Below are 24,304 nucleotides of genomic sequence, written 5' to 3' on the forward strand. Positions count from 1 at the left end.
ATATATTTAAAAATATTTAGTATTAATTTAAAACATTCAGTTTTTTAAAATAAGTAATCTACTTATGAATAAAAATAAGTGAATTTCAAACAGAAGTAAAGCAATTTTTTAAAAGTAATGCAAATTACCAGTAAGTATAGAGATTAGAATTAATGCACAAAAAGTATAAGCCTTATGAGACAGTGTCTTATTCACTCAAAACATAAATTAATTAGAAAAACATTTTAATAGCTTTTTCAATGTGGTGAAAATCTTATTGCATCCTTGAAAGTTTGATTCAGTAATTCAACTGTTTAATAACTTCTTGGTGTGCTGAGCTTGCATGCTCTACTCTAATATACTTGAGCAATTGTCAATTTCTCAGAAGGGTATTAATATTTCTCTTGTTTGGCACATTACTGGTTACATTTATTGTTCCTTACCCTAAATTCGAATATTTTTTGGTTTGCTTGACCCATTTGACTAGATACTACATTGCGTGTTCTGCTGAGAGAAGAAATAAAATAAACAAATTGTAATTTAAAATGCTCCTTTTTGTTTATGAAAGGGGAAAAAAAAGTTTCGTCTTCATTGAAAATCAGTAATTTTTTTTTTCCACACAAAAATTACTCTGAAAATTAAAATTGCTTTTTGAATGTTTTTAGATTATGTAAGAAAAGAGGAAGCACATTTTTTTTCCTTGAAAAAAAAAAACTTCCCTTTTGTTTGAACCATACTAAAGATGTGATCTGATTTTCAAAAAATAAATCTTCTAATAAAATATTAAAGTACTAAACTTGCTTATTAATAAATATAGGTGAATTAAAAACAAACAAACATTGGTAATACAAATTACCACTGGCCACAAATTATCATGGCTAAAGAGATTTTAATAACTGTACAGAAAGGTGATTGTGTTTTTTTCAAATATTTTTTTTTTACTTAAAACATAAATATATCTATAAATTAAATTTATATATATTTATAAATATAAACAAAACTTTTTTCAAAGTGGTGAAAATCCTGTTACATCCTTGATAGCTTGATTTTGATCTTGTAATTCCATTTTTTGATAACTTTCAAATTCTATAGTAAATGAACAAGTTCCAGAAGTTAATGCTCTTAACATGGAACTATATCCTTTTAGTTCAGAAAGTGGAGTTCTTGCTAAAATAATTTCAACATCTTGGCGTGCTTCCATGCTTAAGATTTGGCTACGTTTTTGTGACAAATCATTTATTACCACACCAGCATAGCCTTTACTGACAGCTATAGATAAATTCATGATTGGTTCCAGGAGATGCAATGTTGATTTTTTCAATGCAGCATTTATACATTGAGATGTAGCAGCAGTCAACATTGCAAGTGAAGTACTCTTTGCAACTTCTAGCCATAACAAATCTACTCCAATATTTATAACGGGAAAGCTTAGAAGAGGCCCATTATTTAGAGCAGTTTTAAGCCCAGATTCAATGGCTTTTAAATAATCTGATCTTATTTTGCCTAGATTGTTTTCTTTAGTCACAACAACATTCACCTTTTTCTGAAAATGACCGGGGAGACAAGGATATATTCTAAGAGTCATAGTTACCAAATGTTTGGAACCACCAATGGTTTTATTTAGAACATGAGTATTTTCAACTCCTTTGCTTAATGTTTCCTTGTATGCGACTTGTAATGGTCCCAAATAAGCATCAACTCCATATTCTGTAAGAATCCTATCTTTAATGATATCGATATGTAGCTCACCCATGCCTTTGAGAATAGTTTGACCTATAGTTTCATCATTCTCAACCTGAAAAGTAGGATCTTCCCTTTGCAAGCATTGTAGGGCAAAATCTAACTTATTTTGTTGTCCTATTGAAGGGGGTTCTATTGTGCAAAAAAACACAGGATCTGGAATATGAATCATTGGTATTTTTGAAGTTGACCCTTTTTCTAATGAGGGATATAATTTTGTGGCAGCAGATCCAGAATCGAATAATATGTCCCCAGTAACAGTCGTCTTTAAATTAGAAACAACACAAATATTACCAGCCGGTAAAGTCGCTACCTCTTCAAAACTATCTGCAAGTGGTATCATTACTTTACCAATTCTTTCTGATTGTTGTTTAGTTCCATTATAAATTCTTTGCCCACCTTTCAAATGGCCTGAGTAAATTCTTAAAAATGTCAAAGGTTCTTTACTCTTATTATGATTTGTTTTAAAAGCAAAGGCACACAAATTTTCAGAATGCTGTTCTAAACCTCTATGATATTCGGAGGGATTAGGAAGAAAATTCAAAATTGCATCCATTAACAATTGAACACCTATGTTTTTATATGAACTTCCGATCAGTACTGGTACAGCTTGCTTATGAAGAGTAATTCTCTTTAGAGCAGCAAGTAAATCACAAGATGATATTGAATTTAAATTGTCAGTAATGAACTTTTCAGCAATTAAATCATCATGATTTGCGATATTTTCAATTAATGTCTTTCTCCCTTCAAGAATTAATGGTAAATTTTTGATTTCTTCTGGGCTTAAATTTTCAGTTTGGAAGCACTGACCATCATCATTCTTATCATTTTTCCAAACATGTTTTTGAAGATGGATCAAATCTACAACGCCCCTAAAATTTTTAGTGGTGCCTAATGGAACTTGCAACAACAAAGGTTCTATTTTTAATTTATTCCTAATAGATAATAAACTCATATCAAGATCAGAGTTATTCTTATCCATTTTATTTAAGTAAATTACACAAGGCAGTTTGTAACGATTTGCCTGTTCCCAAACTTTTAAAGTTTGCACCTCAACTCCTGCAGAAGAATCTAGAATTACTAAAGCACCATCTAAAACAGATAAAGCTCTTTCGACTTCAAATGTGAAATCAACATGCCCTGGAGTGTCAATCAAGTTAATTTTATGTTTCTTCCACTTAAATGTTATTGCAGCAGATGTTATGGTGATACCACGTTCTCTTTCCTGTTTCATATAATCTGTCACTGTATCTCCATCGTGAACTTCGCCTATTATGTCAGTTCGGCCAGAATAATACAACATTCGTTCAGTTGTAGTTGTTTTCCCAGCATCTATATGGGCGATGATACCAATGTTCCGCAATTTTAGTAAATCTTCATTTATTTTCGTACATAAGTTGCGGAACTTAAAATTTAATTTGATGAAGCTATTTGTGCCTCTATATAGTGAATTATAGGCTCGAATATTTAAGCGAGTGAACATGTTCATAATTCATTAAAACACAGTAAAATTTTCAACGTGTGGTCTTTCTTAGCGACTTTGAAAAACCACATATCTTGGGATTAATGATTTGCTTGTCATTGCAGATTAATATTTGGATTTAGCAAACTTAATTAATAAAATGATTGATATTTTTGAACAAACTAGTTTGTAATACGGCAAGGACTAGTTTGTTTTTGTTTTGAAATTACAAATGGAGTTGTATTCCTTTCACTTGTAACCTCTTGTTTTCTAAAGCTAAATATAGAGCTTACAGCTTTGAAAGTATATCGATATCAAATAAAACAACTTGAACTATCGATGTTGAACCTGATAAGAGGAAATATGAAATAAATTATCTATGGCAACTGTTTCGATTTCAATGTGCATGACTCTTCTGCTGATGATTTTTAATTTTTTTTAGTTATTTAATGTTATTTTTGTTAAGCAGTTTTTCCTCGATGTTGACATTATGCGGAATATTTGTTAAAGAAGAATGAATGTTGATGTAAAATCGGAAAATATGGAATAAATCTTGTCGTCTAATTTAACAAAAGTCAGTTATGTTTACTTTCTTAAACTTTTGTGCTCATATTTCATTAATTAATTTTTGTTATATTTCCTCTTCGTGATTAGTAATTCAGGCATTGGCACTTAATAATTAAAAGTAGTTTATCTTGCTTTAAGTTCAAGTTCTTTACAATTGTATTAAATTTAGTTTCAACTGAATTTATTTGAAAAATTATCGGTTTAACGTATAATTTTGATTTTACGTTAGAAGTAAGATATGAAAATTTACCAACGTAATTTAAAAGTTTTATCACTGTTTTTGAAACTTAGCCTCAAGTTTCAAAAAGAATATTTGCATTAGCTAAGATTTATATTTGATTATCTCATCTTATCTTGCGTGTACTTACTTATCTATCTGTCAAATAATTTCTCTTCAAGTCCTTTTGTACTCTAACTCGTTGAATGCTTACAGGTATACGATATTTTTGAAAAAATATCTGAAGTCAAATTGATTTTCCAGTGTTAATTCAAAAGTAATGCTTGCAAATATTCTTATGTTACCTGTTACAAAAAAATATAGATAGATTTTTGATTATTTGAACTTAGTTAATACTTTACCACAGTTGCCTTGTGTATTTTTTTTTAAAAGAACAGTTTTTTGCGGGTTAAAAATAATTCGAAACTATGTTATTACCTTTTTGTACTTTATCTGAGGCATGTAAGTCTTTTTTTGTTAGATGAAGACATTGTTTGTGTTAAAAATGACCAATTTTGACCCTACAATGAAAAAGTATCAAAATTGGATGCATCTATGGTATATGATGTATTTAAAACTTCTTTAATATGTTTTGGGGTATAAATTTAATCGTAATAAAATGAATTTTTTTTTTTTACAAATTATTGGTAAACATGACAAGTTATAGTAACAACTATAGCTGGTTATTGTATTTTTTAAAATCATTTTGAAAGTGGTAGTAGTATGGTGATGCCTGGAGTAAAGAGTTAATTGGATGAGAAGTGTAATCATTGGATGAGGTCACAAAATCTTAATTGTAAAAAGGTATAAAATAAAACTTGGATAGATATGTTATATTACAATGATCTAAATCTAGTGGTTAAAGTAGGGCTCCACGAGTAGTAAAACTATAGTCCTTAACTTTTTCATAGTTTGTGTTATATTGGGCTACCTTTTAAAAAAAAGTGAATAGTGTGATAAAAAACAGTTCTTAGCAATTCCTGGCAACTTATTTTAACGTTAGTTTAGTAAAAACAAGATTCAAACAAAAGTAATAATTCGAATCTGATAGGTACAAAACTTTGTAGGCCCGTCAATGGATGGATTGAGAATGCCTACTGTGCTTAAGTTCAATAGGAATTACATCTGATGCTCGAAGTTTTTTTTTGCTACTGAGTTTGGCAGCAGTTGTCTCTTTCGTTGTTTTCTGGAAATCTTGCAATCAAAATCGCTAGTGTAATTCATTGCAGGGGTACAGAAAATTCTTAGAGTTTAATACTTCCTCAGAATGCATTTTTTTAAATATGAAATATCTCTCTAATTCATTTCCAATTTATACTACAATTTATACCAATTTATACTTTATATACTATATTTATGATTATTACTATTTTTCTTTTAGAAAAGTTTGTATATGATCTTTTGACAATAAATTTTTTTACCAAGAATAAACTGGAATATATGTAGAAAATAATAGAAATTAAAATATATTGAAATAGTAATAATTTATAAAACTAAATGTAAGATCTCTCTCTTGAACTTATGAAATTCAATCTAATAAATAAAAGAATTGTCATATAAAGTTATTTGTGTTTAACTTATTAGAAAATATTCTTTTTAGGTAGTTAATTTGTAAATTATAAGGAATATGCTCAAGTAAACTTTAAAAATTTACATTTTAATACTTAAATGATAAATTACTTCATCTTCCTTATGCTTTATTTGTCCAAATACTTAATTTTTTTTAGAAGCAAGATTAAAAATAGTCAAGTAGTCTAATAAGGTTTGGTTAAAAAAGAGAGCACAGAAGCATTCTCTATTTGTTTAAAATAAATGCCTGTTCATCGTCATAATTGACGATTTTCTTTTCCTCATGCACGCTATCAATGATCTTAGATGTTTTATATACGTTAAATGTATGTTGATTAAATCCTAATAAAATTATATTTTTCACTATGGAAATGTCTATTTCCATAGTGATCCTTATTTTTCACTATGGAATCTAAGGACTATTTTAGAAGATTGTTGCTGTGTTTTGCTTTCAAATGAAAGTTTTAATACATCTGTCTATAAGATGAATTACTTCTGAAATGATGAAATCAAAAACAATGTTTTTAATAATAAATAGGTATGAATTTTTTAGATATTAAAATTTTAATAATTATTTAAAAAATAGTCTTTTTGATTTTTATCGGACATGGCTATCTAGAGAGTCCTTAGAATGCGGGGAGGCATGTAAACCTTCTCCTTGGCATGACCTTCTGATGGCTCTAGAGAAAGTAGTTAATAAATATTGAGTTTTTGAAAATTAGTGTATGTGTCATTCCCTGTTGTACTGATTAATCTTTTTTTGCCTAAACATCAAAAATAATCTAACTTTTATATAATTATGCAAATGAATTTATTAGCTTTGTTAAAAAGTTACACTGTTAAAAGAAATTGTATTTTTTCAGGTTTTGATTTTCAAAAGGATTCGTCTACAACTCTGAGGCCTTTTTGTACCTTGTCTAATGAAACTATTAATTAGCTTCTGAATTTTGGTGCTTGCTCCTACATTGTAGAAAACATTAAAATTGGAACCAGTGCATGAAAGAATAAAAACAGATTGAGCAATGTCATTGAATTAAAATTGTTAATAGTATAGGCAATTTATCAAATATTTCTTTAATTTTAATTTTTCTTTGTTACGGGACATGAGATGCTAAAATAACTAAAACGGTGCCAAAAATGGTGATTTTTCAACCATATCCAATGAAACAAAGTTTACTACAGTTTTTTCTTCCTAAATATCTAGAATTCATTAAATAAATATGGGTATTTGCATCTGTAAAGATAGGCAATCTGAGTCAGATGAAGAAACAATTGCACGTCAAAACCCTAGAGACTCAGTGAATTCTTTATCTGCTGAAACTGATCATTTAGTACCACCAATAGAACGCTATGACCCTGTTCATAGAATTTTGGATCTTATGGTTACAAGACAGTCTGTGGATAAGTTAGTCATGGAAACATTGTCTGTTATTAGGACTTTTGTAGATAAGTAAGTAAATCTTGTATAAATTCATTTTGTATTTGAAGAATTTAATCACTCTGATTCTCACATGTTTTGTGAATGGATATGCTAAGCATAGAACTAGCATGTAAAAGAATTATAAAATAAAAATGTATGATCCCTTTTTGATTAAAATAATTTTTTTTTCCTTTGCAAGTTTAAATATTGAATGAATATAATTCATTGATTTTTAAAGTTTTTAATCTTTACTTATGTTTATTTTTTAAAAAAGTTGTTAAGCCCCTGCTTATTTAGTTTTCTATATGTTTATTAGTAATCAGTTTTTGTGTTAATGTTCACGTAAAATATTTTAAATTGTTTTATCATTTCTTAATAATTTTTTGATATGTTATGAATTAATCTATCAATTTTTTTTTTGTTTGAGTTACTGAAATGAATGATTTTTTAAAAAAATATTAAGTGATTAAAATCATGACTTAAATTGGTGATTTTAATAATTTAATTTTAATTATCAACACCTGCATAGAATCTTAGCTTATTTTGTCAAGTTTTCTAGTAAGTGGGTGAAAATTGAAAAATATGTTTTATAAACAAAACAACTTTTAAATGTCCTACAGCTGATTTACTATTTTTTATATGATTTACATAGTTTAAATTTGCAGATTTTGTGTGTATTGCTGCTAACAGCCAAAGATTTGAAAATGTAAAAATTGAAAGAAAATGTAAAGAAGTTATGTTTAACCTAAACTGTTTTCTGCTCTCAGTATCTAAAGCTATAAACACATTTTGGATTGAGATAGTGATTTTGCAGAAAACCTACTGCTAAAAATGTTTGATTTCTGTAACCCATTTTTCACCAATAAATTTAATGCAGTGCCCCGCTACTTATTTAAATCAGATTAAATTTGGGGATATGACTCAGATTAAATTTGGGGATAAAAGACTATTTATTTTATCAGTGGCATATCATTTATGAGGAAAAAAAAGGTGGTTTCAAAGAACTTTACAAATACACTTAGAGCTAAATAAATTAACTACCCTCGTATTTTATTTTAGCTGTTTTAATTTACATTTAACATTTTAATTAAATATTCACAAAATGGTTTTAAAATACAGTAGAAGATCTGTTTAACATGTTTCTGTAAATCACAATTCTCCATTAAACATACTAGCTTTTGGGTATAAACAATGAAATTTGCAGTTAAAAAGTCTCTATAACTATGCAAGAACTATTAACTTTTTATATTATCCGTTTAATTATTTGCTAAGAAATAAAAATTTCAAAGTCTGAACAAACCAAAATTGATTAATTTCTTTGTTACTAGCTATTATGCTGCAGAAATTTATAATTTTTTCTTCTTCTGAAAACAATAAATACTTAAGTACATAGTTTTTTTTAAGTATTTGTATCTAAAATCTGTTCCAGACTAATATTGCCATATTTAGTAGATTGGTGGAATAATCTATATAACACAACATTCCATAAAATGCAAACCTTCAGGCTTCAAAATTTGCGCTATGAAGATCTTCTACTGTATTAGCATATTATTGTTTAAATAGCAAAACTTGAATGTAAATATTCAACATCGTATGAAAGTTTCTGATGAATTTTCCTAAAGTCCTGTTTCTATTTATGGCTCTAATTACATTTCATTTGTTTCAGTGATATTGAACCTCCTGAATCTATGACACAACTGCACATGATTGCTGATTCAGAGATAGGATGGCTAACATTAGTTCGTTCACTAGCTCATGTTGTTCCAATGGACGATCCTTTGGGCCCCGCTGTTATAACATTGTTATTAGATGAATGTCCATTACCTACAAAAGTATCATTAGTTTTTATTTCTTTTAATAATCTATATTTATTTGTCTAAATACCAACATTTCTTATTTTAACAGCAATGCTCATGGCAGGGAATATAATTTGATCCATTATCTATATTTCTTCCATTTATATTTTTTCCATAAATTTGGGAATAAGATTGAGATTTATTTTTATAAAATGAATAATATTATTTTTAATTTATACATCTGCATATGTTAATACCTAGATATTGCTATTTAATACCTTGTTCCGTAGCACCTAGTTTATTTAAAAATAATTGTGACAGAGAATATTTCTGAGGATCAAATTTTATCATTATATTAGTATTTTTTTTATTGTTCAGCCAAGAAAATAATGTTATCTTTAATAATGAAATGAAGTATTTTTCTGTGTGTCTGTCTCTTAACTTCTGAACTTGGGCTAACATCCTAAAATTTAGACAGTTTAGGAAAAGGGAAAGGGCAGTTTTAGCTCCATTCATGGTAATAAGTTCTTAAGTAATTTTGGTAATAAGTTCATATTGAAGTAAACAATATAATCTATGCCCTAAAAAGCAAAGTTAATGGAGAAAATGTACTCATTTGCTTAGGGGAGTTTATTTGTTGTTAATAAAATTCACTATGCGATTATTGATGCCACTGATGTTTAATGTATTTTTGTATTATTTATTAAAGGAATTAAAAAAAGAAAACTATGTACAGAAAAGCAAAATTAATGGAGAAATGGTACTAATTCATTTAAGCGAAGCGTGTAGAATTGCTAAACTATTGATGCCAATTATTCTTAATTGATCTTGCTAATAGCTACTAATTGAAATAAAAATAAACTCTGTATTAAAAAGTAAAATTAATGGAGAAATTATTCTAAATTCTTTAGAAGAGAGGTAAAAAATCGTTGTACTATTATTAATGACAATGATTCTTAATTAGTTTTGATAATAGGCGTTACTGGTATTATGCTAATTGGTACAGTTTTAATCTGTTCCAAATACTAATACGGAAACTATACATTATTATATTTATTTATTTAGTACTTGTTAAAACTGCGTGAATACTGTACTGCTTTAATATAGATACTTTGGAAAGAGGGGAGAGGGTTTCTTAAAAAACCATTTTAGTCATAATTCTTTTAAATGATTTTTTTTCTATCTATTAATCTATTAAAGCTTTTGTTTTAACAAACAAATTATCCCAGTTTTTAATAAATTGGGCTCAAATATTTTAAATCTTGAATCCTTTAAATTAAAATGTGCGCAATTTTTAAAAAAAAAAAAAAAAAAAAATCGAAGTGTTTTAAAATTTTAACTGACTTAGTTTTTCGTTTACTAGATTATATTTTACGTTATTTAAGAGAAAATGTGCTGCTGAGCTAATGTATCAATAAGAAAAGCTAATAAAAATAATATAAAAAAACAGCAGATGTACTTCTTGTTGCTTTAAAACGCAAATTGTGAAAAAGAATAGTAATGGGGCTTAGATGAATGTTGTGTGACTAGTGATTATGTTTATATATTATATCACAGAGGTTTTCTTTTTTAAATGCATTTAAATTGTAACTACAATTTTCATTCCTAGGAATTATTAGAGAAGATGGCAAAAATATTTAATTTATCAAGACATCAAGCTAATAATGGGAAATTATGTCCAGCTCGTCAAAGGAACATCTGTGTCATTCTGGGCTGTATAGCAGAAAAATTAGCAGGTACAAAATATATATATATATATTCAATATTTTTTCTAGAAGTATACATATTTTTTATTTATTTTTAAATTGAATATATTTATAGGCCCTGGAAGTACAGCACTTTTAACAAATGATGTGATGGAATTTCTTTTTACAAATCTAGTAAGTCTGTTTATTTATGATAAAAAAGATCTACATCAAATTCAAAGAAATAAATATTCTGAATTAATTTTTTTAGTAATTTAGTTTATTTCTAATTAGTGTAAAAACTCTTTTTTGTATATCTGTTGCTTCAAAAATTATATAAAACATTTCTGAAGCACATTTTTATCTTAAGTTAATTTCTGAATAAAGATGCGGAGCAAGATTCTCATTAGAATTGATTTTCAGTTGAAAATTAGAAACTAAAAAGAAATAGATTTAAAAAAATTAAAATTTAATAGGGAAATAAATCTTAATGTTCTTAGCATCTGATCTTTATTAAATATGAAAGCTTTTTGGTTGTCAAATCCCAAAATAGTTTTCAATATTTTTTTAATGCTTTTGCTTTTCATGCATCAATATAGCTATGTAGCTACTAACTCTGCTAGTTATTGTCCATTTCTCCTAAGCTCTTGCTTTAATCAAAATTTTCCTGATTTTTGCACATTTAAAAAATTCCATAAAAATGGGAAAATTTATAAGAAAATATCGAAATAGTTGCTCAGTTGATTGCTTGATTATTTATATAATTAATATTACTAATTAAGGAACGAAAACTCATTTATGGTGATCAATTTGAAACTTCTATTATTTTTTGAATATCCTAAAAAAAAATTTCATTCAGAAAAATCTTACATAAATTTAATATCTTCAAAATTAATAATTTGAAAATTAACCTGAAAACTCTTAAATTACAGTCCATTTGATGTCAATCATGAATGGAAAGTTTGTAGCCAATTTAAACATATAGTTAATAGTGCCGTATAGTTTTTGTACTTTATTTGACTGCTAAAAGCTCTCAAATTTCCTCCAGCTGCATATACCATCAATATTAAACAAAAGTTAACATGAAATTTATGTTATTACAAAATACTTACAAATCAATTGTAAGTATTTTTCTGACACAACAGTGATGTAGTAGTAACTTTTGTTTTAATATAAAAGGAGTATTATCATTGCGTTACACTTAAATATAACATAATCACTTATGTTTTAGCAATCTTTTTCTCTTAAAGGATCTCTGACTGATAGCTTGTAAAACTGAAACATGGTTTGAATTTGTATTTATAAATACATTTGGTTTCAATGATTTTTATGATAAATACGAGTGAATGTTAGTGTTAATTTAGCTCATTGGTACTTCACAATATCTATAGTCTTATTATCTCATTAGAGATATGAGTTCCATCATTTATTAGTTTTACATTATGTTTCTGAATTATTTGTTTCAAGTCATTAATTTTATCTTTTTTTCCTCCCACTAGGACCCGATTTTTCATAAATCAGTGATTATATTTTCACTTATTGCCTTGGAAAAGTTTGCACAAACAAGTAAATCAGTTTTCATTTCACTTAATTTTTATATTATATAAATTTCTATTATATATTTAACTAAGGTTTATTTGTAACTTAGTAATTTATTTAATATTTTATTAAATGGTATTTTTTTAATGAAAATAATGATTAAGGGGAAAAAATGGTTTATGTCCATGAAAGCTGATTCTGTGAAATTTTTTTTTAAGGTTTGAGAATTTTAAGGAGCAAGCATTCGATTGAAATCATAAAAATAAGAATATACACAAATGTCACAAGCATTTATTTACACCCCTAAAAAACTTAATGAAAAAATTTTGATGTTGTGAAAAAAATGTTAAAAAATATGATGGATAGGAACCCCCTTTTTCTCCAAAATTCCTCTCCAATTAATATTTTCTCAATGATCTTCCTGTTGTCTTCTCAGGGTTCGTAGTTGTCCTGATTTTCCTAATGAAAAATATTTTGTCCTTATCTCTCCTGATTTTTAACTTTTTATCCTATTTCCTTTTCTATGAATACAAATGCAGATTATTGATTTTAAGAGCAAAATTTCATTTCATCTTGATCTTGAAAGTTAAGGAGTCTTAAAATCGATTGCAAATTTTAATGAATTTTGATTTTTATATGAGGGAATATTAACTTGTTGATACAGTTTCCTTTTAATGCAACAGTGCTATAAAATTTTCCTTATACATTGATCTAAAAACTATGAGCTTTTCAGTGCTCCATTAATAAAATTACAATGAAAACTGTTAAAAATTTCTGTTCAAAATAAAGTAATTTAAAAATTATAAAAAATATTGTAATTCCACAATTGGCATTACATATTTCCTAGTTTTTAAAATATCTTAAATTACTTAAACTTACTTTTTTTAATCGAATTGTATTTAAATTAATTGCTATAATTACATTAATTTAAAAATATTTGAAATTTTTGTTTTTTAATTTCTGATTTTGTTATATTGTTTCAATCTTTCATGTTATCTTACACTAATACTTGTTATTATATTAAAAAAGATTTGGATTTAAACAAAATTGGCGATATTTAGTGCCACTTTTTATATCTTTAAAATCTTCTACGATAAAATAATAAAAATTTAGTCAACTGGAACATTAAGTTTCAATTGTTTACTAAAATAAACAATAATGAAACACAATGAGTACACAATCTTACAATAAAGTAAACAAAATTAATTTTACTATTAGTGAATAACATTTTGTTCCCATGCATTCGGTTTGCAAATAAATTGTATGGTTTCTAACTAAAATGTGTCTAAATTGAATTATATTTCTTTGTTATTTAATGTTTATAATTTTAGATAAAATAATTAGTGAAAAGGTATGATGTTTATACTTGTTTAGTTAAGATGAGTATAAGTACTTAGAGTAAATAAAACTGTATAAAGAATAACGATGAAACTTCTTTTCTAGCAGCAAAATAACTTGGGCCCTCATTGGGGCGATACTCATGAATCTTGGCTCAGTAAGGGTTTAAAGGACCTTTATTTTTCCGTCATTGGCCTTATATAGAACTTTCCGATACACCTGATATTTTACAGCCACTTTACCACCAATATTGATCCTATATAAAATTGTCAGATTCACCCAATATTTTATATTCATTATTTAGCCAATATGGGTTCTACATTGGGCAAAGTAGGCCTTATATAGGCCATTCTAGGACCCATATTGAGCCAATTTTGAACCCAACTGGGGCCAAGGTAAAATTGTTGCTAGGGTTGATTCTTATTTACTTCAGTCAACCACTCCTTTTGATTCTGTTATAATGGGTTTGATGCCAATACAAACTTTAAAAAGTATTGAACTACGTAATAAGTTATTCTTATTCAAATTTTTAAATTGAACTTTTTTAATTAGGCAATTAGCTGTTATTGCCGATATTATCTACTTAATATGTATGACGAGATTTGACATTTAAATTTTTCTTTTTCAGGCGACAATAAGGCTACCATTAACCAGTACATCAAGTCCAAAACTAAAAATCCATTAGAAAGATTAGAAACTTTTGTTAATAGCTCCAATTATTTGTTTAAGCAAGTAGGATTTTGTGCGCAGTGGTGTTTAGATAATTTGTGTAAGTTATTATTTTTTTCATATCAATCTATTAATGTTAGTGGATTTTTTTTGCAGGATAATCTTTTAAATGCTGGATAGTTTTATATTTTTACTTGATAAAATTTTTGAATCCTTATGTTACTTTTCAAATTAAGACTGGAAAAAAATATTTTAAAGACTTTATTTGCTAATTCTGCAAAAAGTTATTTTATAAATATTATATTGGTGTAACTTTCAGGGTATCCGTGCACCTGGAAAGTCATGAATTTTGGTATTGGACAAAATTTGTCATGAAATGTCATGATTTTAACTATTTTTTTAAAAAATAAATCGTGGAAAGTCATGGATTTAAATCTACGCAAAATCTAATTTTCAAAATGGATTTTACACCTCCCCCCAATTGTTCGAATGTCTGAATGTGTAACAAAATCCCCACTCACAGTCTTGTTTTATTAAAATATAAAATGTTTTTATCATGTTCTTTAAAAATTATGGTGTTCTTTTTAAAAATGAAAGAAAAGGCATCATTTCGAGAGTGAATTATCTTTTAAACTTCTGTGATTTCAGAATTTTTATTATTATTTTTATTTTTTTATTTTATCAATGTAAAATTTTAGCTGAAGCAAACCAGTCATTGAGGAAATTTTTTATTCTGAAATGAGTACAGAAGAATCGGGAGTATTTCTTTCCTTTCCGATGAACAAGAAAAGTATCTAGAACATAGATTCTCAACCTTTTTAACGTAGCCGCCCCCTTAATAAGCTAAAAACATTTCAACGCCCCCCTTTGTGATAATTCAGTTATTTAGAGCATGAGGACGGGGGGAGGGTGCTGAATTCTAAGATGTATTTTTAGGCAATTTTTTAAGTGCTAAATTTGCATGTTTTTTTTTTTTTTTTTAAATTTAATGTGTACGTTAACTCTATAATTTTCTCCCAGCAGGTAATCGCAGTCTATTTGTCATAATAAAAATAAATACGGTAATGAAAAAAATAAGTTCAACAAAGAAAACTGCTTAAAAGATGCTTAAAAAGAGTCACTTGTTCTTAATTAGATAATTAAAAAAAATACCCAAAAATAAAAATAGTAGTATTAACGAAACAATCAAGTTACTATGTCAGTGGAATGATTGTACTTGATGGTTCATAGCCAATTTCTTAACGTTCGGTTCAATGTTTTTGCTGAGGTGAAGACGCAAGTCCCCTCGTTGCATCATTTCGAGTCCATTTCTCTTTTTTGTGACTTGATCCATAACAGCACTGAATCCACGTTTGACGAAGTAGGAGAAAGGGAAGGAAATTAAAAATTATTTTGTAAATAAGAATGAATTTTGAAAGTCCAGAGAAGAGGCGACTGATGTTACCTTGAAGCAAAAATTCTGTGAGTTATCACCATTTCAAAGCTTCATTAGTTGAAAGTTTGATCAATTCCTCCTGAATCTGAACCTCTTCTGTTTCAATATTCAAAAAAGAATTAATAACCCATTGAAGGAAATAGAACAAAACACATTTATAACGGTCAGAAAAGTCCCTGTGCAAAGAGTCAAGGTGTTAACTATATTCTTGTGTATCATTAGAGGAAATTTCGCCATTCTTTTCAAGATACGATAAGATTTGAAATTGGTTGAACTCATTCCTACCAAATTTCTGCTTCCAAAAAATAAGTTTTTTTAGAAATGTAGAAATAGCTGATTTCGTAGGGATCAAATTGAAGTTGCAAATTAACGCCATTAAATTTTGCATATAAATCTACCAACGTCTATCTTAAATTCTAGCAATCTGTCTCTCAGAGCTTCTGTTTTCGAGGAACTCAAGCACAGAGTCGAAAAGATTCAAAAACCCATGGAGACAAGGCTCCTTTGGAAATCCAGCGAATCACGGTGTAGTAGCAAGCGATATTCTTCATAGTTTTTTTTAAACAGCTGTCTGAGTAATGAATCGTTGAGAACGTTACTACCAATTTTGTTCGCAGCAGATATGACATATTGCAATGACTGATACAAACGGTCGCTGAGATTTTTCTTACCAAATACTGTCTGTGAATCACGCAGTGAACTGCTAAAATATCTGGTACCACCCTCTTCAAAACGGCGAAAAACCCACCATGTCGACCCACTATTGCAAGGGATATTTTTGATTAAATCGGATGAGGCTGGATAGTGTAAAACTGTTCCTAAAATTTTCTTAACAGCGGCAGTATCAATTCTTTGCCGATGGTATGACATTTCCCAGATTTAGCAATTAATTTTGATATATTATAAGAACTTATCAAACCATCATCGCATTTTTGTGATTAGGTTGTTAGTAAGCCAGAGGCTAAAGGTGCCTTCCGAAACTTGTCTTTGATGTTCTTATTTTGTTTGAGAGAATGAGTATTTTGCAAATGCTTCTGCTAACGGGAAGGCTCCATTGTCTCATTATATTAAACTTTGTTATAAAATAAATTCATGGGGGTAGTTGAGAGTTCGACAGCGATTGAACAAATCTAAACTTCAAGTACGTGGCACTGTATTGAATATACTTCTTTATGTTAACCGACATTGTTGGTGGCAGTAAAATACGAATGAAAGAAAATCAACTGTTTATTCAAATTAATAAATAATTTACAATTAAGAACTAATTCACAAACGTACCTGGCCGAATAAACAATGAAACTGGGTAAAAAAACTGCTGTCGAACAAATTAGGAATGCGAATCGAAACTGGGTAAAAAACTGCTAGAAAGCAAACTAAACCATCATAAGAAACATGGGTCAAATCAAACATTTTTACAAAAAGTGCGTGAACTTTAATTCTCCCCAAATGTCTTGAATATCAGAGGCAAAAACTACTGACTCATGCGCTGTGCTGAGGTGATTCGGGTCGGAGAATATGTGTTGCATAAGTTCGTTTTACTGTTGGTACTAATGTTGTATCAGATAATCTAAATTTATTATATTAATTTAATCTTTTTTTATCATTAATTTTAGAATAATTTTATTTACTAAATGATTCTTAATTTAATAATTTTATTTGGGAGTATTAAAATTAAATTTGAATAACATGATCTGCTCATCGCCCCCTGCCGCCCAAAACATACCTAACGCCCCCCTGCCGCCCAAAACAAGTCCACCGCCCCTCAGCATACTCCCAACGCCCCCGTTGAGAAACACTGATCTAGAATATAATTCTGCAAGAAAAAAAATTATTTGCTTTTGTAATTTTTCCAGCTATTTTATTGCTTCGACGTTTTCTTTACTCTGTTTTTTAAATTTATAAATATGAAGAGTATATCAGTTGTGGTTGTACCTATCATTTCAGTGAATGTTATTATAATGCTTTTTTAAATTTATTGTTGTGTTTTTGTCGGAGAAAATAGTAACTTCATTAAGTCATGAAAAATTCTTGGAATTAGTCATGAAAACTCATGAATTTGAAAATCTAAAATGTAGCAAATACCCTGAACTTTGTTTTTGTTAAAATTCACACTGAAATTTTTTTAAACATATAAATTTTTTAATTTTATTGTTGAATTGTATATCCTAGTCTTGTAATAACAACTATGAGTGACATAGAAAGAATTACTATAACCAATAACTATAGCTAATAATTATAATAACAGGTACTTAATCATTGCAGACGTAAAGCCTCATTTTATTATACTAGTTTCTTATTTATTTTTTTAGAAAAAAAACATTTTCATAAATACACTTTTTTATTTCTGATCTTAAAAATGTTAGTAATTTAATTTCATAACGTTAGGTTTCTTTCAATTATGATTTCTGAAAATGTAATTATAACATTTAGATTATTTTTGATTATCTTTGACAGTTTATAGGCATGAAGAAATGATTTACTTTTTGCACTTATTCCAGATTGATGCTGCTGTTCCAAAAGTGCTTTATTATTCTTTGTTTCCTTTTGTGTTTGAATTATCTGAACAAAATAAGCATTGTTTAAAACATGAACAATTTAATAATTAACAGCATTTGTTTAACTGTTGTATGTAGCTGCTCTTCTGCCAACCTCAAGAAAATGGAAACAGAATGTCACTTCACTATTTGATAGTTATTTTGCGAAGAAGTTTCTAAAATGTTCTTGGTTTCTCGAGAAAAAAAATCGCAAAACAGAGAAATTCACAAAATAGAAGTCTGACTGTAGTTTCTAAATGTCAAATTTTTGGAGGAAATGACAATTAATGCGCCTGAGAGTCTTTTCCTGGAAAGATATGAAATTCGTGCCAATGACAAAATAAACAGTATAAATTCCATAATTGTTTGTATTGTCCCTTGCAATTGACAATCTCAAATTTAAAATGCTGAATCAATAAGATGAATAAAAAGATGTTGTTTTTATTTAAGTAATGAGGTACAAAGTTGAAATATATGCAGGTGATTATCTAAATTAAATTAAGTGCGAGTAAATGGTTTAATTCTTTTCTCTTCAATGATAAAAATATTGAATTTTTGTACTTTAACAAACAGCAAGAAAGAATTTGTTGGTTGCATTGAACAGGTGCTCCTTTTTTTTAAGTTCCTTTGCTGATTTTAATCTATTTCAAATGCAAATATGGAATAAGGAGAAATTCTCTCTATATGATTAGTTACACTTTAATTTTATTGTGATCATTATAAAATAAAAATGTACTAAAACTACTAAACTCAGTGACACGACAGCCCATCGAGGGCCAAGGCCTACTGTGCCCATCTCAGTTTTCTTGACCTTGGGCTCTGGGGTGCAGACGTTCCGGATAGGTGGTCAGCCGAATGCGAAACCCCCAGTGTTTAGTTCTCAATCATGCTTGTTACTCATTTATCGACCCACTAAAGGGATGAAAAGCTGAAAAATAAAAATTTATCACATTTAAATTATTGTGCCATATATTTTGCATCATAAAATTTGTAATTTTTTTATGTATGTATTTAAGATGAACTAATTTGATAGTTTATTTTCTTTTTCATGTGGGGATCCAACTGCAGTTATCAAAAAGGTAGATTTAAGTTTTGTTATTTTTTACCTATTTAAATTGTATTTTGTAGTCTTACATGTTTCCTCTAGAGTAAATTTCAATTAAATCTTGAGTTTGTGCAACAGATGTGCTTTAAATTTCAAGATAAAAATATGAAAAATCTATTTTTCAGCATATTATATTCAAAATATATTTTCTTTATAGCTTTCTGTTTGCATTATATAATTATTGTTAAAAGAAGCCTGTGATTCAAAGTTGTTAAATTGATAATCAATGCCTTGAGCTTTCTATCAGTTTTATTTAAAGTAGTTAAATTAAATTTCGAGTTTGTACAGAAGTTAAAGGCGATGATGTAGGCAAAAAAAAGAAAAAAGTTTTATTGACTTTTCCGTATAATTTTTTGCTAGCATTACATTGTTATTAGTATTAGGGGATAGTGTTTGTGATTAAAAAGCTTTTTGATGCTAAGCAGTTCTTTCATATTTTACCTGTCTCTATTTTAAGTCAGATCTTGATTGTTCCAAATCTTTTATTTAAAGCTGAAATTATTGAAAATTTTAAGATCTAAGCAAAAAACTTTCAGTATGATTTTTACAGTTATAAATAGTGTGAACTTTCTCTATTTTGACAACAATTTGAACTTTTACTATTTCTGACTTATTTTGTTTTTGTTACATATTTATAGGATAGGCCTTTTACTTATGAATCAATTGACAGAAGTAACTTGAATGCTATGCTCAATAGTAATGATGTTAGTGAATATTTGAAAATATCAGCTGATGGTCTAACCGTAAGTTGTAATAAATACTGTAATCCATAGTTAATCTATTTAAATGTTAGTGATTTCATTTATATATTAAATTATATAGCTTAAGGGTATTAGCTATATGTTAATAGATAAGTGAATACATTGTAAATTGAGACTTGATTTTTATTGGAAGTTTTAGTTTTTATATCCTTCCAACTTAAAATTTTTTAAATTATTCTGCTTCGAAGTGTACTAATCGTTTTTGATTCTTTTAACAAGAACTAATTTTATTTATTTAATTTTTCTCATAGTCTTACTTTTTTCGCATTTAGTTTTTTAATTTAATTTCTAGTTTATATTTTAATTTTTAAAGAAATTTTTTCTTTCTACATACCCATTATTTTAGAAATTATACAAAAGATTATATTGAAACAAGCTTTAAGACTCGTTTTTATTTATTTTAATATGATAGCTTGTGTTAAAAATCGATGATTTGATTAACAAAATTGACAAGTAAATTACCATCAATTTTGATTAGAATATATGAAGATGATTTTAAAACATATTATAAAGATGGGAAAAAACATTGAAATAGAAATGATTCTCGTCACTTAACATAAATTTCAGTTAATTGTTGTTAATAAAAATTTTATAAATTCACAATTAGTTAAATATGTTAGAAATGGATAAAAACCTTTTTTTTTACAAAGTTTTTTTTTTAGGCCCGATCTGATGCATCTTCATTTGAAAGTGTGAGATGTACTTATCAAGTAGATTCTGGTGTTTGGTATTATGAAGTTACAATTGTAACTTCAGGTGTCATGCAAATTGGCTGGGCTACACGAAACAGCAAGTTCCTAAATCACGTTAGTAATATCTGATTAAATTTCTTATGTAGGTAGTTGTTATACAGTATATTTTTGACTAAAATCACAAGTCGATTTTTATTACAGTTTTTAAACTTCTAATTACAACAACCTTAAATTACTAGGAGCTATATTTTAGAATCTTCACTATTTTAATGAATTATACATTTGATAATACTTCAAAATACACATGCAATATTTATGTGCATATTTCAAAGTGTATAATGTGATATTTATAATAAAAATTTGTTTTAGCTTTTAAATTCAAGAAGTAATAGTTTCTAGAAAGCCAATATTATCTGGATGTCTGGCTCTTATCTTATTAGAATTGATTAACAAAAATTATTGATAAACATTAGCCAATTTGAAGGAATAGTCTTGATTTATCCATGAAATAAATTATTGCAATCCATCTAAAAATTTATTGTAATTGGTAAAACGCAGCCACTTAAGTGTACTTTCAAAATTCATCAATGACGTTTTATTTTCATCCGCAATCATCACTTCTCAATTATTGTCACAGTTCTTCTCAGTCAAGATTATCAACGATATTTTTGTTTGTTTCAGAGTTGTTAAAGAAATGTTGAACTAAAAATATTTCTAAATGCTCACATAGCTTATTATGTATTATTAAAGTGCTTATAATAAACTGTGCTTTTTAGTAACTAAATTGCAATTTCTTTCCTGAAATTTATATAAAATGTAGGGATTCTTAAATTAGCAATTATTAATTTTATAAGATACATTAGCATATTACAACTATATTATTGTATGTGTTTCAGTATAAATAAGTACAATTGTTTTATAAATGAATATTTTTTTTTGAAAAAAAGGCAGACTTTTATATGAGATTTTTGATTCTATAAGTATATACAGCGAAACCACTCTCCGTTCCACAGTAAATTGGTTGTTGATGGAGATTTGTCATTCTTAGAGGTTACCTCCTTTGTCTTCAAAATTGTTATCGCAGACACAAAATTTTTCGAACGATTTTAATTTTAGTTAGTGTTTGCAGGAATGCCACTTTTGTTGGCGTCATGAAAAGAGGGATCGTTGAATAAAATTTAGCATCTCTAAAAATAATCCCAACTGATATAATTATGTGTAAAAACAAATTTACCAATTATAAATGATAAAGCTATTTCAAATTAATACACAATTATTATTATTTTTTTTTTGTTTAGTTAGCTTTAAAAGATGAGAAGAGGTTTGTTCAAGATGGTTGTTTTTATAAAAAAAAACTTTTTTTCTTCTAATTTAACTTCCACCTCTAAAAGTAAATCATCAATATAATTATGTGTAATCATGATATAATTTAATTATGTGTAAAAACAAATTTACCAATTATGAATAATAATGCTATTTTAAATAAATAAAGAATTTTTTTTTTTTAAGTTTGCATTTAATTTTACATCATAAAAATTTAATCTACTTATTTGTTTTGTTTAATTTTTATTTTAAACTTTTCTTGTGTTTCCTTCTTTGACCTTTTCCCCATTTGGTGCAGATGTATGCTTGGTCGCTAGGAGAGGTTTTAATGGTCTCTCCTAAAGGTTTTCTTCAGCACAAAATCTATGAAAAAAATTCTGTGAATCTCAAACTGTACTTATTTTATAACTGTACTTAAATATATATTTTTTTAGGAAGGCTATGGCATTGGAGATGATGAGTATTCAATTGCTTATGATGGATGTAGACAGCTCATTTGGTATAATGCAAAATGCAGTCCTCATCAACATTCCTGTTGGAAACCTGGCAAGTATCAATATTCAAATTGTACTAAAAAAAATACTGTATTTAGAGTTCTTTTTTTAATTATTTTATGCAAATAAACTGCAATAATGAAATTTTCTTGACTATATTTTTGAAACATATTTAAATTCTAACTATGAAAATAAATATACTAAAGCAGTAAAGCATTCAGCCAAGACAGTCACGAGGTGTAACGAATCAAGCTATATTAAGAAACAGTTCTTTTTTTTAAAATAAAAACAGGTTAGTAATAACCTTGCAAAAAAATATCGAAAAAACCCTCAGTGGGTTAGTATAAACCTCAAATTCAAAAACTATTTTCTCAAAAATTAACTTTCTGATGATGTACATTTAAGGAGAGAAAAAAAAATCTTACTTAAATTTTTTTTTTCTAAAATAGATAGCATAGTTTGCTTAAGTTTTGTTTGTGAATTTTTAAAACATAGAGCTCCGTCTCAGAGATGCAAAAATGTTTTTTCCTTTACCTTTCTCCCTCTCTTAAGCAGTAACATCAAAAGAATGGTTTGGATTATTTCATCCAAACTTTTGCTCTCTTTTGATTCATTGTCAAAGAAAAAATTTTCTTTTGAACACTCTGAAATAATTAACACCTGTTTTTGGAGTGATTACCTTGGAAAAATATTAAGCAAAATTTCTGTTATGATTTTGGAATCAATGGCCGTTCTGATGGATATTAAAATAACATTGTGTTAATGGAGCAATCAATAGAACTTTACGCATCGGTCATTAAAATTGACGAGTTGAATTAAAGAGCATTTTGCTTTTAACTAACATCATCAATCTTTGAATAGAAATGTTTATCATAAGGGTAGTAATGATTGTTAAATGATACTAAACAGTTACGTGCCCTTACTTTTTTATTTATATGCATCTTCTCAATGTAAATTATTATTTTCTGAGAGCTACTGAAGTTTAATTTTTATAAGAATATACCAATATGATTATACATTCCTCATTAAATGATTATCGATTTCTTAAAAAAAATTTTAATACAAAATGTATTGTCTGAGGCACTTCTATACTTTTTATCAACTTTTATGCTCTTGTGTCTTAGGGTAAGAAAAACTTAAATCAATGTTTGATGAAGAGTTAAGTCATATTTTAGGCTGCAACTTTTATCACCAAGAATATTTTATTTCGAACTTTACAGGAATCATCAAGACAATCACTTTCTTCAAATAATTGTTATGTTTTTAGAACTATGTTTTAGAACACTTAAAAAAGAATTATGAATTCTAATAATAAATTTTCTTTTATCCCCATAGCATTAAATACGCAAAAGAATTCTACAGATTTTTTTAATATTATTTCTTGTAGGGTTTCTTTAAAATTTTTTAATTGTAGGGTTTCTTTAAATGTTTCTTTAAAATAATGTAGGGTTTCTTTAAAATTTCTGTTAAAATTTTTATTTTTGATACCCTTCTCTAAATGGGATGTTTGCGTCCAGCTCAATATGTATGTATTTAGATTATCATATTTAGTATGTATTTAGATTCGAGCGCTCCGTGTGCTCGACGTGCCAGACAATGTCGGTCTAAAACCAACACGCTTGATAATTTAGTGAATAACGACCAACAACCAGCTGCACTTTTTGTTTTTTATTAACAACAACAACATTAGGTATAAACAATAACAACAGCTGGAGATATTGTGGATTTCGAAAGGGTTAAAGAGGTATTTATCCACATCTAATGTTTATCGAGTCTCATAGGAGAAGTGATGATTTAATCTCGTTCTGCTAGGGAATGGCGCGCATGCGCCAACAGGATGTTTGCGTCCAGCTCAATATGTATGTATTTAGATTATCATAAATAGATTCCAGAATTTGATGGTATATAAACTTTGGTAAAAATCCCCTTATAAATAGGAAAATAATAATAATGGCTTGTATAAACATTACAAAATGCTT

At 27.7% G+C, this 24,304-nt stretch overlaps 2 protein-coding genes across 2 annotated transcripts in view; one reads left to right on the top strand and one right to left on the bottom strand.

Moving 5' to 3' along the window:
• Positions 1-848: 848 nt before the first annotated feature.
• mRRF2 (mitochondrial ribosome recycling factor 2) lies at positions 849-3,352 on the bottom strand. Its single transcript, XM_016057086.4, has one exon. The coding sequence runs from the start codon at positions 3,206-3,208 to the stop codon at positions 986-988; it is 2,223 nt and encodes a 740-aa protein (XP_015912572.1). The 5' UTR covers positions 3,209-3,352; the 3' UTR covers positions 849-985.
• Positions 3,353-3,540: 188 nt separating this feature from the next.
• LOC107443269 (RING finger and SPRY domain-containing protein 1) overlaps positions 3,541-24,304 on the top strand; it is a 28,115-nt gene continuing 7,351 nt past the window's right edge. Inside the window, exons 1-11 of the mRNA XM_016057084.5 lie at positions 3,541-3,755; positions 6,398-6,984; positions 8,621-8,786; positions 10,360-10,486; positions 10,572-10,630; positions 11,935-12,001; positions 13,941-14,081; positions 19,019-19,029; positions 19,694-19,798; positions 20,479-20,622; positions 22,266-22,377. Coding sequence (XP_015912570.1) covers positions 6,755-6,984; positions 8,621-8,786; positions 10,360-10,486; positions 10,572-10,630; positions 11,935-12,001; positions 13,941-14,081; positions 19,019-19,029; positions 19,694-19,798; positions 20,479-20,622; positions 22,266-22,377 — 1,162 coding nt within the window. The 5' untranslated portion in view covers positions 3,541-3,755; positions 6,398-6,754. The remainder of the gene's footprint in view (positions 3,756-6,397; positions 6,985-8,620; positions 8,787-10,359; positions 10,487-10,571; positions 10,631-11,934; positions 12,002-13,940; positions 14,082-19,018; positions 19,030-19,693; positions 19,799-20,478; positions 20,623-22,265; positions 22,378-24,304) is intronic.

The sequence above is a fragment of the Parasteatoda tepidariorum genome, chromosome 4, assembly GCF_982258835.1.
Source record: "Parasteatoda tepidariorum strain Cologne lab strain chromosome 4, Ptep-v5.0, whole genome shotgun sequence".
Taxonomy (NCBI): domain Eukaryota; kingdom Metazoa; phylum Arthropoda; class Arachnida; order Araneae; family Theridiidae; genus Parasteatoda; species Parasteatoda tepidariorum.